Source organism: Argopecten irradians, chromosome 5 (assembly GCF_041381155.1).
Source record: "Argopecten irradians isolate NY chromosome 5, Ai_NY, whole genome shotgun sequence".
NCBI classification, from domain to species: domain Eukaryota; kingdom Metazoa; phylum Mollusca; class Bivalvia; order Pectinida; family Pectinidae; genus Argopecten; species Argopecten irradians.
In genome coordinates, this window is record NC_091138.1 from 6,448,080 (window position 1) to 6,467,250 (window position 19,171).

Here is a 19,171-nt window from a genome sequence, read left to right on the forward strand (position 1 = left end):
AGCTATGTCCTGTTATTGGGTAAGTACAGTACTACATGTACTACAGTACTGTATAGGAAGCTATGTCCTGTTATTGGGTAAGTACAGTACTACATGTACTACAGTACTGTATAGGAAGCTATGTCCTGTTATTGGGTAAGTACAGTACTACATGTACTACAGTACTGTATAGGAAGCTATGTCCTGTTATTGGGTAAGTACAGTACTACATGTACTACAGTACTGTATAGGAAGCTATGTCCTGTTATTGGGTAAGTACAGTACTACATGTACTACAGTACTGTATAGGAAGCTATGTCCTGTTATTGGGTAAGTACAGTACTACATGTACTACAGTACTGTATAGGAAGCTATGTCCTGTTATTGGGTAAGTACAGTACTACATGTACTACAGTACTGTATAGGAAGCTATGTCCTGTTATTGGGTAAGTACAGTACTACATGTACTACAGTACTGTATAGGAAGCTATGTCCTGTTATTGGGTAAGTACAGTACTACATGTACTACAGTACTGTATAGGAAGCTATGTCCTGTTATTGGGTAAGTACAGTACTACATGTACTACAGTACTGTATAGGAAGCTATGTCCTGTTATTGGGTAAGTACCGTACTACATGTACTACAGTACTGTATAGGAAGCTATGTCCTGTTATTGGGTAAGTACGTACTACATGTACTACAGTACTGTATAGGAAGCTATGTCTGTTATGGGTAAGTCAGTACTACTACTACGTACTGTATAGGAAGCTATGTCTGTTTGGGTAAGTACGTACTACATGTACTACAGTACTGTATAGGAAGCTATGTCTGTTATTGGGTAAGTACGTACTACATGTACTACAGTACTGTATAGGAAGCTATGTCCTGTTATTGGGTAAGTACAGTACTACATGTACTACAGTACTGTATAGGAAGCTATGTCCTGTTATTGGGTAAGTACAGTACTACATGTACTACAGTACTGTATAGGAAGCTATGTCCTGTTATTGGGTAAGTACAGTACTACATGTACTACAGTACTGTATAGGAAGCTATGTCCTGTTATTGGGTAAGTACAGTACTACATGTACTACAGTACTGTATAGGAAGCTATGTCCTGTTATTGGGTAAGTACAGTACTACATGTACTACAGTACTGTATAGGAAGCTATGTCCTGTTATTGGGTAAGTACGGTACTACATGTACTACAGTACTGTATAGGAAGCTATGTCCTGTTATTGGGTAAGTACAGTACTACATGTACTACAGTACTGTATAGGAAGCTACGTCCTGTTATTGGGTAAGTACGGTACTACATGTACTACAGTACTGTATAGAAGCTATGTCTGTTATTGGTAAGTAGTACTACATGTACTACAGTACTGTATAGGAAGCTATGTTCTGTTATTGGGTAAGTACAGTACTACACTACAGTACTGTATAGAGCTATGTCTGTTATTGGGTAAGTACAGTACTACATGTACTACAGTACTGTATAGGAAGTCCTGTTATTGGGTAAGTACAGTACTACATGTACTACAGTGTATTATCAGGTACAATACCAGACATCAGTTTACATGTCACAAATAGAAATTAATATTTATCATACTATATTTTATTATGAATAACAGCCCCTTTTATTGATAAAAGGTGTAAATAAAAGAGATCTATAAAATGTTCCCTGCTACAGTTTGCCCACAAACAACAGGTGTTACCAGTAAAGGACCACTTTATCTGAACATCAGTTTTATTCATGCCTTGGTAATATTATAACATAGCAGACCTAACACAAGTATGTGGGTAATGTAAAATGTATTCAACAATTCATAGTCTAATGTGTCACAGTCCTTTTGTATCATATAACCATAAGTTGAGATTCTTATAATTTGCAAATGTAAGATAATATCAATTTCTGCATAAAACATTAAAAAAAAAAAAAATGTTTAATATGGACATGTCACATTATCATGACACCACATATATATATATATATATATATGTATAATGTGATTGTGCCATCATGATATTAAAAATGCAGGTTATAAATTAATAAGTTTGTTAATCCAGTGAACTAAATGTTTAAATTTACCATTCAATACTGTAGATATATACCAGTAAGCATTCACTGGTTACCAACCTGCAGCAGTTACCATAGTAATGCAATAAAAGAGATATATCTATGGAGGAAAACACACACATCTGATAGTGTATCCATCCTCATTATACTATCTGGTGGAACAGTCAATATGCACACTTTCTGACATGTAGAGAGACAAAATTAACCCCATCAGCAAGACTACACTAGATGTAATAGGTGATAATGAATGTCATAATATATTGCTAATGAGACTCACAGAATTTAAAGGTATATCAATGCGGTGAATATATTGCATGTGTAATATTATAGAAAGGTAAACTTTCTAGAATCCATACAATATAATACAACTAGTCATACATTGTAATGAGATGTAATTTCAAGAGAACTTTTGTATGTGTTTTGAGTGAATTGTTTTGGTGATGATCCAGTGTATACAGCATGACCTTCACCTTGACCAAGGACAAAATGCCATTAGACTGAGGGAAGTAATGACTTTAGCAGAAACAATAAAGGTACCCATATCAGATCTTGTTACAGCTGTTATAATGGCTACTGGTAATCACACAGCTAGTTCTTTGTGGAAAACAGAAAAGGGATGGGTTCAAATGGAGAACAGAAAAGGGACGGGTTCAAACGGAGAACAGAAAAGGGACAGGTTCAAATGAAGAACAGAAAAGGGACGGGTTCAAATAGAGAACAGTAAAGGGACAGGTTCAAATGGAGAACAGAAAAGAGACGGGATCAAATGGAGAACAGAAACAAGAGGCCCATGGGCCTTAACGGTCCTCTGACTATTAGCACAACACAATGTAGTCGGTTAAAGATTTAAGCATATTTGACCTCTATGACCTTGAATGAAGATCAAGGTCATTCATTTGAACAAACTTGGTAGCCCTTCATCCCAGCATGTCTTAGGCCCAATATCAGGTCTCTTGGCCTCCTAGTTATTCTCAAGAAGTCGATTAAAGATTTTAACCTTTTTGACCTCTGTGATCTTGAAAGTAGGTCAAGGTCATTCATTTGAACAAACTTGGTGGCCCTTCATCCCAGCGTGCTGCACGCCCAATATGAGTATCCTGGGCCTTTTGGTTCTTGAGAAGAAGTAATTTAAAGATTTAAGCCAATTTGACCCCTATGACCATGAATGAAGGTCAAGGTCATTCATTTTATCAAACTTGGTAGCCCTTCATCCAAGCATGCTGCGAGCCAAATATGAGTATCCTGGGCCTTTTGGTTCTTGAAAAGAAGTTGTTTAAAGATTTCAGCCTTTTTGACCCCTGTGACCTTGAATGAAAGTCAAGGTCATTCTTTTAACAGACTTGGTAGCACTTCATCTCAGCATGCTACAGGCCCAATATCAGGTCTCTTGGCCTCCTAGTTATTCTCAAGAAGTCGATTAAAGATTTTAACCTTTTTGACCTCTGTGATCTTGAAAGTAGGTCAAGGTCATTCATTTGAACAAACTTGGTGGCCCTTCATCCCAGCGTGCTGCACGCCCAATATGAGTATCCTGGGCCTTTTGGTTCTTGAGAAGAAGTAATTTAAAGATTTAAGCCAATTTGACCCCTATGACCATGAATGAAGGTCAAGGTCATTCATTTTATCAAACTTGGTAGCCCTTCATCCAAGCATGCTGCGAGCCAAATATGAGTATCCTGGGCCTTTTGGTTCTTGAAAAGAAGTTGTTTAAAGATTTCAGCCTTTTTGACCCCTGTGACCTTGAATGAAAGTCAAGGTCATTCTTTTAACAGACTTGGTAGCACTTCATCTCAGCATGCTACAGGCCCAATATCAGGTCTCTAGGCCTCTTAGTTATTCACAAGAAGTTGTTAAAAGGATTTTTAGCCTTTTTGACCCTGTGACCTTGAATGAAGGTCAAGGTCATTTATTTTAACAAACTATGTAGCCCTTCATCCCAGCATGCTAGATGTTCAATATGAGTATCCTGGGCCTTTTGGTTCTTGAGAAGAAGTCGTTTAAAGATTTCAGCCTATTTGACCCCTGTGACCTTGAATGAAGATCAAGGTCATTCATTTGAACAAACTTGGTAGCCCTTCATCCCAGCATACTACATGCCCAATATCAGCACCCTGGGCCTACTGGTTCTTGAGAAGAAGTTGTTTAGAGATTTTAGCCTTTTTGACCCCTGTGACCTTGAATGAAGATCAAGGTCATTTATTTGAATAAACTTGATAGCCCTTCATCCCAGCATGCTATAGGCCCAATATCAGGTCTCTAGGTCTCTTAGTTATTCACAAGAAGTTGTTTGAAGGATTTTTAGTATTTTTGACCCCTGTGACCTTGAATGAAGGTCAAGGTCACTAATGTTAACAAACTTGGTAGCCCTTCATCCCAGCATGCTACAGGCCAAATATCAGTACCCTGGGCCTTTTGGTTATTGAGAAGAAGTCGTTTGAATGAAAAGTTTACGCACGGCGCACGACGACGGACGGTGCATGATGACAATAGGTCATCCTGACCCTTCGGATCGGATGACCTAAAAAGACGGGTTCAAACGGAGAACAGTAAAGGGACGGGTTCAAATGAAGAACAGCAAAGGGACGGGTTCAAACGGAGAACAGAAAAGGGACAGGTTCAAATGAAGAACAGAAAAGGGATTGGTTCAAATGGAGAACAGAAAATCTCTTAAACCCTTCAGTACTATCTGAGAAACAGCAATTACAAAGATGGCTGCCTGGAGGCCATATTGCTTTTCCGATCAGCCTCGAATCAGCATGACACTCCTAAGGCCCTATTTTTTGAGAAATAGCAGTAACAAACATCAAGTCTGCTAAAAACCATTGACCGCCATATTACAAAGATTACAAGGAGTTTCTTATCATAAGCAAATATAAAATAGAACACAATTTGATTGTAGATCATTTATAGCACAAACCTAATCTTTGGAGTAAAGAATTTGAAGGCAAATAATAACAAGCAAATTCGTGGAATTTCAATCCCCGGCTTTCAGGACATATTGCAGGTAAACATTATCGAGGTTAGGTTTAACCTTGGTTGAAACATGAAAAAATAAACTGAAGTCTTATTCGGAAGTAAAACATTTAATTTTGTTACCAAGTTTGAAGAAAATCGGTTTATATTTATTACAGTTATTGTACAGAAGTGGCAGAAACTGACTTTTTTTATTTAAGTAAAGGGCCATAACTCCGTTAAATAAGGTCCGTTGAAAGTCGCGATCGAACTGGGCTGAGCCCTTAAGGCATTTAACCTTGTCACCAAGTTTAAAGAAAATCGAATTACTTTTGTTACAGTTATTGCATGGAAACGAAGTGTTACAGACAGAGGGACAGACAAACGGACAAACCCAAATTAATATCCCCCGTTTCGGAGAAAGCGTAGGATACTTAATCTTTTAAGGTGGCTTTTGAATCTAAGCTTGTTGAATTGATAAACCTTTTCCAGTATGTACAAATTCAGTACTTTCCACTAAATGAGAAAATTTAATTATAAGCTATTCCCTTGTCCAATATCGTAACAAGTAAATTTACTTCATTAACAGGGAGATCTGTATCAAAGGCTGATCCCCACATAGATGGATGTTAGGAAGATCTGTATATTATAGATGTGGAGACTGAGCGGTGAAACACAGGCAAATCTGTCTCCCCTAGGTATAATGCATCTCATGCCTGCATAGGCTCTTCTTACAGAAAAAAAGTCACGGAAATCAATTGCTGGAACAAACAGAATTGAACAACAAAACAAAATTTTTATTGATTTTAACTCTGAAAACATGTTTCTTCAACATCTAATATTAAATCAAAGAAGTCTTTTCTATAGACTTTGAAAGATATAAATCATATAAGTTTTTTCCAGGAATGATTTTTATCAATCTTTCTATGGAACACCTGCATGTTACTTAGCGTCCATTCTCAATATGTTCCCCTCTCCATTTTGAAGGCCTATACAGTTAACTCTATATTTTACTTAACAATTAAAGGATTGTTAGAGTGCATTTATTGGAGATATAAATGGCAGATAAATAGAATAGCGCCCATTGAACATTAATTCTGGTAAAGGTCTAAATCTGTTCCCTTAAATATTTAAGAAATAGATTTTGATTTTGTTGAGGTTACGAGGGTATAAGCCGGGTTACATAAAATTTACACGGGCTCCATTATCATTATACCCTCATAACCTCAACAAAATCAAAATCCATTCCTTATATTTACATTTTTTCACACAAATTAATATTGTTTATTCTCGCGACAGTTGCACATTCTTTATTAAAATACCCATATTTTTCTCTCTCCCGTCATCGTCAACTAATTTGATTGAACATCTGATCATAGCGAATATTCCCGTAACAATAGAATCGCCGCACGTGTTGTACTATCATTATACGCTGATAATGATAATACTAGAAAGCATGTTTATTGAGTCCATATCAGTGCAAACTGTAAATATAGTACATTATCATGATTTTCACTTGTGATGAAACAGAAAAAAATAATTTCTGATTCTAGGTTTTATCAGGTAAAAAAGTAAACTTTCTCACGTTGAATGATACATGTACATCATTGTGGCCAATATTGCTGTAATATATATATATATACAGTAGGTATATTATAAATGGTAGAGCCATTTTTTAAAAAGGGTTTAGAAATTACATGATTATTGTTGAAAATTGGTGTATTAATTTTTCTTTCTTTGAATCGATAACTGTATACTTTGAATTCAGTTATGAATAAACATCAGCTTATACAATATACTACCAGAATGACAACTTATACATTTCTCATGTTTGTAAGTGCTATTATAGACAAGTCAGAAATCATAAACATATTGTATAATATGTATATGATTTCTGACTTGTCTATGATAAAGATGGAATAATAAAACCTTGAAAGATGTACAAGAAACTTTCAGCGAAAGGCCCAGCACTGAGCAGCAACACATGTTGTCAAATATACTGGTAAGCAACGTATTGTGAATGGCATATCAATTTAAACAATAACGTATAACCAATTTATGATGTACAGCAGACATGCATGCCCTACGGAGCGTGCCATGCAGGAAGTGTTTTGGTTTTTTGATAATACCAGAACCTGCACATTTCACCACAGAACACATTACATTCTATTGTTCTAAGTCATACCGGCAGCTTGTCTGTCTTACAGAAATTCAAACCTGTACTACATGTACAATAAATGAGCAGAGGCTGAGATAAGGACTGAGATGTATAGGCATTCAGGGTTGTTATGGATACATTTCTGTCAAATATAAATCTAAACCGATCAGCCATTCACAACACAGGCCCCATGTAACAGCCGACATAACAAATGATGCTATTTATTATTCTCAACACATCTATCAAGAATATCCTCATCGGTTAAAAAAAATATGTAAACAATCCATGAAATGTGTTAGCTCTCAACCACACTTTCATCCCAAATACCATATTAGTTCTATTAAATAGGGCATTTTAAATGTTTAAATAATTCTGTTTACTGAATACAATAAATCATAAAACCTTTTTTAAATTCAATCATTTAATATCCCTAATGGCACAATATTCACTACAGAAAAGATGTTTACAATTTTCAACCCAATATAATTAACACAAATTTTCCTGAGATTTCTGAGAGAACCTATCAAAGAAACAAGAAATACATGTATAGCACAATTGGCCACTCCATCCTGCTCCTTACACAAAGTGAGATGGGCAGAGCAGGACAGGGCCAATTACCAGCCAATCTGTTATACAGGCTGTGTTTAGGTTTAAGCAATTTTCTCTCACTACTCTTGGAGAATGAAACCGGCCCAATGCATGTGTTGTCCTTTGAGAATGAAACAAGTTATCACCTTGACAACCTTGATCCTGAATAACCTTGAGACTGTTCACAAGGTCATGACTAAATCACTAATATTCTCCATGTTCCTAAAATTAGAGTCACCACCGATTGTCTTTGATGGATATTCCTCATTTTGTTTTACGCGCAGACAAACTGAATGACCAGAAATGAATATTCATAAAGCAAACATCGTTTTTTAAATTTGATTTGCACATTTAGCACAGTGAGGAATATAAATTGTGTGTTAGTATATAAGAGAGTAAACAGCTGTAGTAAGCTGTGTAGGCGACTGTAACATGTGCCACCTTCTGAGGGTATGACAAATGACTTACACAATATAATGATAGGTTTTCATCTGATCATGCTGTAACTATTCATGTCTACCGTGCTTTAGTCATTAAAATATAGTCCCAGACCCTACACAGTATTGGCTGTTTTCCAATATTGTTTATGTATATTTGAACATTTATATGCACTTATATATAATTTGCTGCACTAAATTAATTTTTCTTTTCCCAATAAAGTTAATTCTTCTGCATTTTGAATTTTTTTTTTAGAAATCTTTGTTACATATCCTCAAAGTAAATCATGCAAATCTTTTAAATATTGCAGATATATTTTTGCATTTTTATGGTTATAACTTCCTGATTAATGTGGACATATGGTAAAGTAAATGCACATCAATGTGTCTTTAAGTATCAAAGAGTCATGGTGGCATAATTGTAAAGGTTTTTGTCTGATTTCCCTGTCCCCACCCTGGGCTGATGACCGGGGACAGCTGTCTATTGGTTAAAATAGATTTTTTATTTCCTATTTACAGCCAGGGTTTAAGGACATGCAGGTTAAAGAAGACAGAGCAAAATGCCCTGTGTAGGATTTGAACTTGAAACTCAAAGGTGGAGGGCATAATGGTGTAGTAGAACACCACAACAACTTGGTCACCACTGCCTTCTCTTCAATAAGGTATCTGTAAACTTTTTTCGTTGTATTTTTATTATTTTATTTTGTATTTTTATTAGTTTAATGTTCTATTAACAGCCAGGGTCATGTAAGGACATGCCAAGGTTTGATGGTGGAGGAAAACCAGAGTACCCGGAGAAAAACCACTGGCCAGCAGTCAGTACCTGGCAACTGCCCCACATGGGATTTGAACCTGGAACCCAGAGGTGGAGGGCTTGTGGTAATCTTGTGGTAATATGTTGAGACATTTTAACCACTCGGCCACCATTCTTGTTTGGTATGTACAATGACTACCATAAGACTGATGTAACTTGGCTCTTAAGTGATCTTTAGAATCATTAGAAATTACACAAAAATAATAAATTACCATTGATCCTCATATACATGTATTGATACAATGTTTAATAGGCCTCAGGTGAAGGGTCAACATGTAAGGACAAACAATACCCAGAAACTAGGAATAATATTCTGAGATATATGAAGTGTCCTTTAATGCCTGAGATATATGAAGTGTCCTTTAATGCCAAATCATACATACAATACGGTAATGTCACAGCTAAACTCAAGTGTTCGGAATGCTCTTGGTGCTACACCAAGATCTACTTTGATAAATCTGTAAGCTGGCGTTGAAGAGCGGCTGTGGTAAATCAATCTCAGGCAATCTGTAGCAGAAGTAGGACCATCTTAATTAACTCAAATCCTCCAGTCATGTACCATCCACTACAATGGATCCCTCAGGAAGGTGCTATTACTGCTGTGACAATCAGGCAATCAATGAGCTAATGTTATCATCATCATCTGAGTAGAGAAGCTGGCTTACAATGGTGGAACTGACAAGGAGCTCTTCACCGAGTAACTGATAAAAATGTAGTTACAATGGTGGAACTGACAAGGAGCTCTTCATCGAGTAACTGATAAACATGTAGTAACAATGGTGGAACTGACAAGGAGGTCTTCATCGAGTAACTGATAAACATGTAGTTACAATGGTGGAACTGACAAGGAGCTCTTCATCGAGTAACTGATAAACATGTAGTTACAATGGTGGAACTGACAAGGAGGTCTTCATCAAGTAACTGATAAACATGTAGTTACAATGGTGGAACTGACAAGGAGGTCTTCATCAAGTAACTGATAAACATGTAGTTACAATGGTGGAACTGACAAGGAGCTCTTCATCGAGTAACTGATAAACATGTAGTTACAATGGTGGAACTGACAAGGAGGTCTTCATCGAGTAACTGATAAACATGTAGTTACAATGGTGGAACTGACAAGGAGGTCTTCATCAAGTAACTGATAAACATTTAGTTACAATGGTGGAACTGACAAGGAGGTCTTCATCAAGTAACTGATAAACATGTAGTTACAATGGTGGAACTGACAAGGAGGTCTTCATCAAGTAACTGATAAACATGTAGTTACAATGGTGGAACTGACAAGGAGGTCTTCATCGAGTAACTGATAAAAATGTAGTTACAATGGTGGAACTGACAAGGAGGTCTTCATCAAGTAACTGATAAACATTTAGTTACAATGGTGGAACTGACAAGGAGGTCTTCATCAAGTAACTGATAAACATGTAGTTACAATGGTGGAACTGACAAGGAGGTCTTCATCAAGTAACTGATAAACATGTAGTTACAATGGTGGAACTGACAAGGAGCTCTTCATCAAGTAACTGATAAACATGTAGTTACAATGGTGGAACTGACAAGGAGCTCTTCATCAAGTAACTGATAAACATGTAGTTACAATGGTGGAACTGACAAGGAGGTCTTCATCAAGTAACTGATAAACATGTACTTACAATGGTGGAACTGACAAGGAGGTCTTCATCAAGTAAATGATAAACATGTAGTTACAATGGTGGAACTGACAATGGTGGAACTGACAAGGAGCTCTTCATCAAGTAACTGATAAACATGTAGTTACAATGGTGGAACTGACAAGGAGCTCTTCATCGAGTAACTGATAAACATGTAGTTACAATGGTGGAACTGACAATGGTGGAACTGACAAGGAGCTCTTCATCAAGTAACTGATAAACATGTAGTTACAATGGTGGAACTGACAAGGAGGTCTTCATCAAGTAACTGATAAACATGTAGTTACAATGGTGGAACTGACAAGGAGCTCTTCATCAAGTAACTGATAAACATGTAGTTACAATGGTGGAACTGACAAGGAGGTCTTCATCAAGTAACTGATAAACATGTAGTTACAATGGTGGAACTGACAAGGAGGTCTTCATCGAGTAACTGATAAACATGTAGTTACAATGGTGGAACTGACAAGGAGCTCTTCATCGAGTAACTGATAAACATGTAGTTACAATGGTGGAACTGACAAGGAGGTCTTCATCAAGTAACTGATAAACATGTAGTTACAATGGTGGAACTGACAAGGAGGTCTTCATCAAGTAACTGATAAACATGTAGTTACAATGGTGGAACTGACAAGGAGGTCTTCATCGAGTAACTGATAAACATGTAGTTACAATGGTGGAACTGACAAGGAGCTCTTCATCGAGTAACTGATAAACATGTAGTTACAATGGTGGAACTGACAAGGAGGTCTTCATCAAGTAACTGATAAACATGTAGTTACAATGGTGGAACTGACAAGGAGGTCTTCATCAAGTAACTGATAAACATGTAGTTACAATGGTGGAACTGACAAGGAGGTCTTCATCGAGTAACTGATAAACATGTAGTTACAATGGTGGAACTGACAAGGAGGTCTTCATCAAGTAACTGATAAAAATTTAGTTACAATGGTGGAACTGACAAGGAGGTCTTCATCAAGTAACTGATAAACATGTAGTTACAATGGTGGAACTGACAAGGAGGTCTTCATCAAGTAACTGATAAACATGTAGTTACAATGGTGGAACTGACAAGGAGCTCTTCATCAAGTAACTGATAAACATGTAGTTACAATGGTGGAACTGACAAGGAGCTCTTCATCAAGTAACTGATAAACATGTAGTTACAATGGTGGAACTGACAAGGAGCTCTTCGTCAAGTAACTGATAAAGATGTAGTTACAATGGTGGAACTGACAAGGAGGTCTTCATCAAGTAACTGATAAACATGTAGTTACAATGGTGGAACTGACAATGGTGGAACTGACAATGGTGGAACTGACAAGGAGGTCTTCATCAAGTAACTGATAAACATGTAGTTACAATGAATAGCAACTGTAAATGGGATGGAGCATCAACACCAAGGGTTCCGTGCAAAACTTTTATTTCGTTTACATGTTTCGGATGGCTAGGCCAACCGTCATCAGAAAAAGTGGGATGGAGCATCAACACCAAGGGTTCCGTGCAAAACTTTTATTTCGTTTACATGTTTCGGATGGCTAGGCCAACCGTCATCAGAACCTGGTTCTGATGACGGTTGGCCTAGCCATCCGAAACAGTAACCTGGTTCTGATGACGGTTGGCCTAGCCATCCGAAACATGTAAACGAAATAAAAGTTTTGCACGGAACCCTTGGTGTTGATGCTCCATCCCATTTACAGTTGCTATTCACTATCGTCTATGGGGCGCTGTTGAATACTTTTAGTATCCACCTCGGATTCCTCCACCGAATCTTCGCCGACCAGCACCCTCAGGACGTTGGATACCTCCGCCACCCCCTTTATTTACATGTAGTTACAATGGTGGAACTGACAAGGAGCTCTTCATCGAGTAACTGATAAACATGTAGTTACAATCTTCTTGGATCTTACGATTTCTTGAATATAAATCCATAAATTTTGCATTTTAATAAACAATTTTTTATAAGTAAGATTTTTTAAAAAAGGTCTTTCAGGATTACCAAATTCCAATGTAAATATCATAGTGTCAAAACTGTAGCGGGACTGGACTGGGTCGATCATCAGTGATCAGGTAGATCAATCGGTAGAGCATTCACGATCGGGCTAGTGTTTGGAGGTTCAAGGGTTCGAATCTCAGTATAGCCGCTACCTTTCCATCCTAGAACTAGATATAACTGCTGAATTTGGAAAGTGGGATGACATTCCAACTCATGTATAAAATGATCCCTTCTAATCAGTTTCATTGGTACTCATCAGTAATTTTAAACATATTTGATTTCAAATATCATATAGAATTCATTTTAAAGTTCATATCTATAAGAGTTTTATGTCATATTGCTTGTACAATGTCTATAAGTGTTTTATGTCTTATTGCTTGTAGAATGTCTATAAGAGTTTTAATATCATGTTGCATGTACAATCAAAATTGCCTTTTTAGCGACCGTCTTATTTCAGTGACCTTCTGTCTTAAACAACCTAAATTATTCCTCCCAATGAAAATTACTATAAATAAAAATAATCTGTCACTTACTTGACCTTGGCATTGATGTCAATCTAACAGTAACTTTATAGAAGTATACAATATACATTGGCCTAGGTGATGCAAATATACCTCAAATTATGGCAAGAGCAAGTACTGATAATCCATTAATACAAAGGGAAGACGTACCAATGCCGGTCAGCTAATGATGACATAAATGTTACATGACTACCTGAAGTATCATGAATGTATATGAGTGACAGGGAGAGTGCAATGACTGGGGTCGTCCCTGTCGGATATAAAACCTACACAATATACTACACCAGTATAATACAAGTCTGAATCCCAAGTTGTCCAGATCAATACCCAGAGTAATGCTTGCTCAAAATTAACAACACTAGAATCAATAAATATCCAGTTGACATTGCTGGGATTCCCAGTCGTCACACAGCCATGCAAACCTTTACAGGGGTCATGGCATTTCCTCACCACATCCTATTGTTTACAGTGTCATTACTCGGACCATAAAACCCAAGGGACCTAGGGACATTAACACTTTTATACGTCTAGAGATTCAAATGAAAAAAAAAGATGAAACATATATATACCCCAAGCAAAACCTAGTACTGTTAAATAAGTTTTTTTCTTTTACTTTTATGTTTAAGTTCAAATTGGTACCATATTGTTATATTATCTGAATACATTTATTAAACTAACAAGCTTGGAGTTGGTGGGATCATTAATATTGTAAATCTTCAAGTCATCTCAGTTTTTTAATTAGAGTATGAATTTTCTAAACTTCGCTATAGATAGGGTACTAAGTACTGATATGCTCTCTTTTTATAGAGGGTGATCAGTTATCAGACTGAATATTCTTGGCTGGAAAAGTTGGAGTTCTATAAAAAGTACAAATGATTTCGAATACAACAATCTTTATGATGTACAAGTTTAAAATGATATGGTTGTAGTGTATCATGTAACATACACATGTTTATAATCTATCTGATTTGTGACATTGTGTTTTTATATTGTCATTTCTATAGTATACCATGAGAATAGAGGAAAATCAATAACAATATGGGGCCAATAACATCCATACTTGGCCCTTGTTAATGACCCTAACATGGCTATAACCTCGACTTGTTAGTAAGAGTGTAAAACACAACCTTGACAACTGCCACTGGAGGTCATACTTTCACACCTGCATTGTACTTAGTTATTCTATACTCCTATACATTATCTTGGTTAACAAATTTTTAATTGAAAGGAAAAAGGCATGGAAGTCCTATCTTATTTCATAAGCATTCATGAACCTAATGTCAGTTTTTATGATAACAAGTAATCAAAATTTGACAAAAATTTATTTGGCAAACTGCAACTAGAAGTGCTTGAATATACACCCCCTCCATGTCTGCAATCAGTATTTACTATCAAGTGATTAAATGTCTTTACCGATGTTTTAGCTTCAATGAAACCATATGGTTCCTTCACATAAATTTTTGCTTAATTTGTATCAAATATTGACTTGCAACACTTGAAAACATCACACACAAAGTTTTACAGTAATAAATATGCATTAAATCCTAATGCATCTATCAAAGATTTTTATCATTTACATGTACCCCCTTCTGAACAAACGTCAAGATATAATATTGTGGGGTCCACTGACCAGTGATCAGTACCTGGCAACTGCCCTACATGGGATTCAAATTCAGGACTCAGTGATGGAGGGCACTTGGTAATTATGTCAAAATATCTTAACTACTAGGCCACCATGGTTGTCAAATTAATTTTTAAGCTTTTAAACATGGCAACTGGTTCTCGTTTTTTGTCAATGAAAAGAAAGCACAATATGTATAGCACCAAACCACCCAGATATACCAATCTTAGCTTCTGAGTATCACTGTAACAAGTTGACTAGAACCGAAATTAAAGTATTAAACGACAATACTTTGATTATAGAGTCTTGTATCATTAGCTTTAACCTTATTTGCAATTCATATCCATCAGAAAGACATTCCCAATGTAAAATGTGATAACTAATTATAAGTGCCATGGTAACCATGGCTTGGAGTAACGTGAATGTTCAGATCAATGTTCAGCAGTATATCTTGGATAATGTTTTCTGATACAAAAACTGGATGAAAACTACCAGAAATGATTTTTTCTATCTTGTTTTAATAAAATAGGTTTGAAACTAATTTTGTCAAAATTTAGTTACTGGCCTCGATTTCTTGAAACAAAATTAACTTGTTTACATTTGTTACATAATGAATAAAACACTAATGTCAGACTACAGTGTTTTTTTGTTTAGAGAAACCAGGACCAGATCTACATAATAAACTAAAACTGCAATTTTCACCTGATATGAAACCATTAATGCATAATTATTATCAACTTTTACTATGATGAAACAGTAACAGACCACATACAATTGTTTCTCATGATATTCCAGGTTTATAAACTCTGATGAAACGCCAAGTTTGAACATACAGAACACTAACTTCCTAATGGACCCCTATCAATTTTCAGACAGGTTTAAAAATTATGGTCATAATACTTGATTTAATTTAACTTTGACCAATTTAGGGAGTTGACCTAAGCGACCATCTTGGATATCTCAGAAAAAATTCCAATATCCATTGCAATTCACCATGTGCAGTTTCAAAACAGGAGGCTTTCTGGAAAACCTCAAGAAACCAATCAAATATTGTGGACGGATACACAGTGATTGATTAGAAGGATTCCTTAATTTCATTCATCTCTGATACAAGCTTGGTCCTTATTAAATATATTTTGGAAATCCCATAATACATACTGTATACATATCAGCTGGCAATATATACATATTGCAAAAGCAGCAGAACACTTTAAAAATTGTAATTACAATGAAAGACTTTTTTTTTATTCACATATAAGTAAAACTTCCTCATATTTTGGCACTGGGTGAATTGACGTACCTGGTGGACAGTAATTAGCAGGGCCAGGAAGGCACACACACCACCAATACCCTGGGCTGCCCTGGTTTGCAGGAAGATCAGGGGCTGGATGGATGTGGCATTTCCGGTTACATTCTCCACGGTAGGCAAAACTGTTGTCATGGAGCTGTAGTTACCAGGGAAACTAGTTGTAACAGGTACAGGACTACTCACATCCAAAGCAGGCACACTTGTGCCATTGGAGCTCATCTGTAAAACAAATTCAGCAATAATAGCCAAGTCCTCATAGAAATTTTGGTATATATACAGCATTTTTTTTTTGGAATAAAATAATTTCATATATACATCAAATCTTTGAACAATTTCACCAAGGCCAAATACATGACATAATTAATGTTACACTACAGGTGTATTGTCTAAGGTGATTCAGGCATTGCACAAGTTTCATCACTATATTTCAGTCAAGTCAGAATTTCTCTCCTTGTCAAGAAATAATTCCAAATCCATGCAAAACATTATTTGTTCCAGCAGCCTATCAACTCCAAAGAATTACTATCAATGCTAAGTGCTTACCAAAAAAAAGATTTGATCAGTCCATTATATGTATGAAGTACCACAACAAAAATATAATTTGCTTAATGATAATGTATTAAAACTAATGTATACAGAATGAGATCCAATCTTAAAGAATCAAGAAATGTCAAGAAAGACCCCTGTATATCAACTCTTATGTAAGGATTGTCATATTAAGATGAAGGAGGGAAGCCAGAGTAATTGGAGGAAAACCGCTAACCAGCAGTCATTGTCACCTGATTTTCTATCATTAATTGTTGGCATTTATGATAATATACTGGCTGGCCATCAGTTCTAGCCAAGTAGCAGTTCCTATTATACATGTGTATTTTTATGATCAGATGCTAGTTTTCGCACAATTACTTATGGAAATCTGCTTTTAGTATTGTCTTTTGCAAGAAGACAAGAACACATGCATAATTTGCAAGAATTGGTACTTGACAGAAACTGGTCGGCAACAACTGAGTAAAGTAAAAGTTGAAAAACACTGAAAATTTGAAGGCTTCCTTAATATTTTTACCATAGCAATTGATATGCATTATGGCCACATTGCCACAGGTTATCTTATGACTGAAAAATAGTAATTACTGAAATTAATGTGTCTATGAAACCCAAAAACAATATTACAAAAACTATTATATAGTAAAGGTGCTGAAGGCACTGAAGCAGCAAACCGATGCTACAGTGTGCAGTATACATTTATGTATATATACATATATTTAGAGTTTTCTCTTTGTAAAAATTTGAAGTGGAACAGAAACGCTTTCGATGTGTATAAAGAAGTATTATCAACACAAAAACAAAATAATGGGAAGGCATAGCAATGAAATAATGAGGACTGTTGTTAGCAATGTCACAACTGGTGGCATATTTAGTGCTGTTATCTGGTTGATTAGCACAACATCTGTTTGTGTACAATAGAACATTGTGGAGAAAAACTCACCTTGGCATGCAAATAGGAAGATGAATATTATAAATCAAGCATCATTTCACAATAATGCTTACTCACACAACATTTAAATGTATCATTATTTACATTTTTAACAAGTGTCTGTCCATTTCCTGCTAGAATCTAGGAAATGACGTTTCCGCATATGATCATGACGTCACAACTATCGATATTCGTTATACTTACTGTAAATTCGTTGATTATGACTACATCGACAGGACCAAATCGACCAAAGAATTTGACTCCTTATCTGATGAATATTCTTTCCATTCTGTTGATGTAAAAATAGCTACAAACTTAAAGAAAATGCTAAGCTTATGTGTCACGTTTGTTAGTGGAGCTCTTCATTGTTGAAAACAGTTTTGGTCAAAACCGGCCACTTCCTGTTTATTGTTACTGGCGGGAAACTGAAGTCGGTGTACAACAGTGAATGATAAACAAGACATCACTTTACTTAGGAAACACCATACAGACATGCAGCGATCGATAACGTAATGGCACATTTCAAACATTGAACAAGTTTCAATGTATTGTTTGTTATCCGAATTTTGTGAATTATATCTATAAGGTTTTACAATGTTTTATCCAACAGATTATCATAATTAAGGACTTTGAATTAAGTTACAAGATCTGGGGGAAGTGAGCTTGTATCCACTATCCAGAATATCCAGATACAAATGCATATTTATTGTTGATTATGTATCTTTAATTATGTACCTAATTATATCCCTGATACAGTGTATTTCATATTGTTATCTCAAAAACCGTTGAGTCAGATTTAATTGTTAATGCCAGCGACATGCACTCGCCAAAAAGTGAAAAGGAAAGTGTTTCTCCCGATGGACGCCATATGCATTTGTCAAAGCTATACGGGCATACGCGGTCGACCTCTCTGCACATATATTCAAAACACTGGGCTGACCATGATTTTGTATGTAACACGCTTCAATGTCAACTCGAAGTGAATTGACAAAAAACATCACACAAAAAATTAGTTTTATTTTGGTTTCATCATAAAAACTTTGAATATAAAGCTATGTATACGATCATTTGCAACACATTAACAATAACAATCTATCAGTGTTTTACAGGACTCGCCTATAGTCCAGGATTCGATGACTTTCCTGTGGGACTCACAAAATTTTTTAGAACCCTCTATATTTCTATGTATTGGGACTTATCAAAATTTAAATATTAGTGTTCTGGACTCGCATAAAAAATCCTACATAAATTACTGTCTATTTCATTGAAAACAAAATTAAATCAATTTTGTTATAGGCAAAACTCGATCATCGAATCAATTTCTAGTCAGACTCTATTTAATAGATATTTTCGGTTATCTCTTCACGTGACTTCTTGTCCATATCAAAAATTCTTAATAAATATGTAATAATTTTTTTCTGCTTATTGTTAAATTATTTAATTGGAAAGTGAATATGATTCTGATAGTGCTTAGATTTTATCATTTGTTTTTAGGTCATCTGACCCGAAGCGTCAGGATGAATTATTGTCATCATGAATCATCCGTCGTCGTACGCCATGCGTAAACTTT

At 35.9% G+C, this 19,171-nt stretch overlaps 3 protein-coding genes across 5 annotated transcripts in view; 2 read left to right on the top strand and 1 right to left on the bottom strand.

Annotated features, from left to right (window-relative positions):
• The window catches only part of LOC138322731 (transmembrane protein 184B-like), a 33,994-nt gene extending 16,048 nt beyond the window's left edge, over window positions 1-17,946 (bottom strand). Inside the window, exons 1-2 of one of the 3 annotated variants that reach the window (XM_069266801.1) lie at window positions 17,806-17,946; window positions 16,119-16,346 (exon numbers count right to left, since the gene is read on the bottom strand). In XM_069266801.1, the coding sequence (XP_069122902.1) occupies window positions 16,119-16,346 (228 nt within the window). In that variant the 5' untranslated portion in view covers window positions 17,806-17,946. Of the gene's footprint in view, window positions 1-16,118; window positions 16,347-17,613; window positions 17,757-17,805 lie in introns of those variants that run through there. The other 2 variants (XM_069266802.1, XM_069266800.1) reach the window with 2 other exon arrangements.
• Window positions 1-19,171, top strand: part of LOC138322733 (carbohydrate sulfotransferase 11-like) — a 263,446-nt gene that overhangs the window by 175,601 nt on the left and 68,674 nt on the right. The gene's annotated exons all lie outside the window — the stretch shown is intronic.
• The window catches only part of LOC138322730 (DNA ligase 1-like), a 59,782-nt gene continuing 58,581 nt past the window's right edge, over window positions 17,971-19,171 (top strand). The window contains exon 1 of the mRNA XM_069266798.1: window positions 17,971-18,110. Within this exon, the coding sequence (XP_069122899.1) occupies window positions 18,094-18,110 (17 nt within the window). The 5' untranslated portion in view covers window positions 17,971-18,093. The remainder of the gene's footprint in view (window positions 18,111-19,171) is intronic.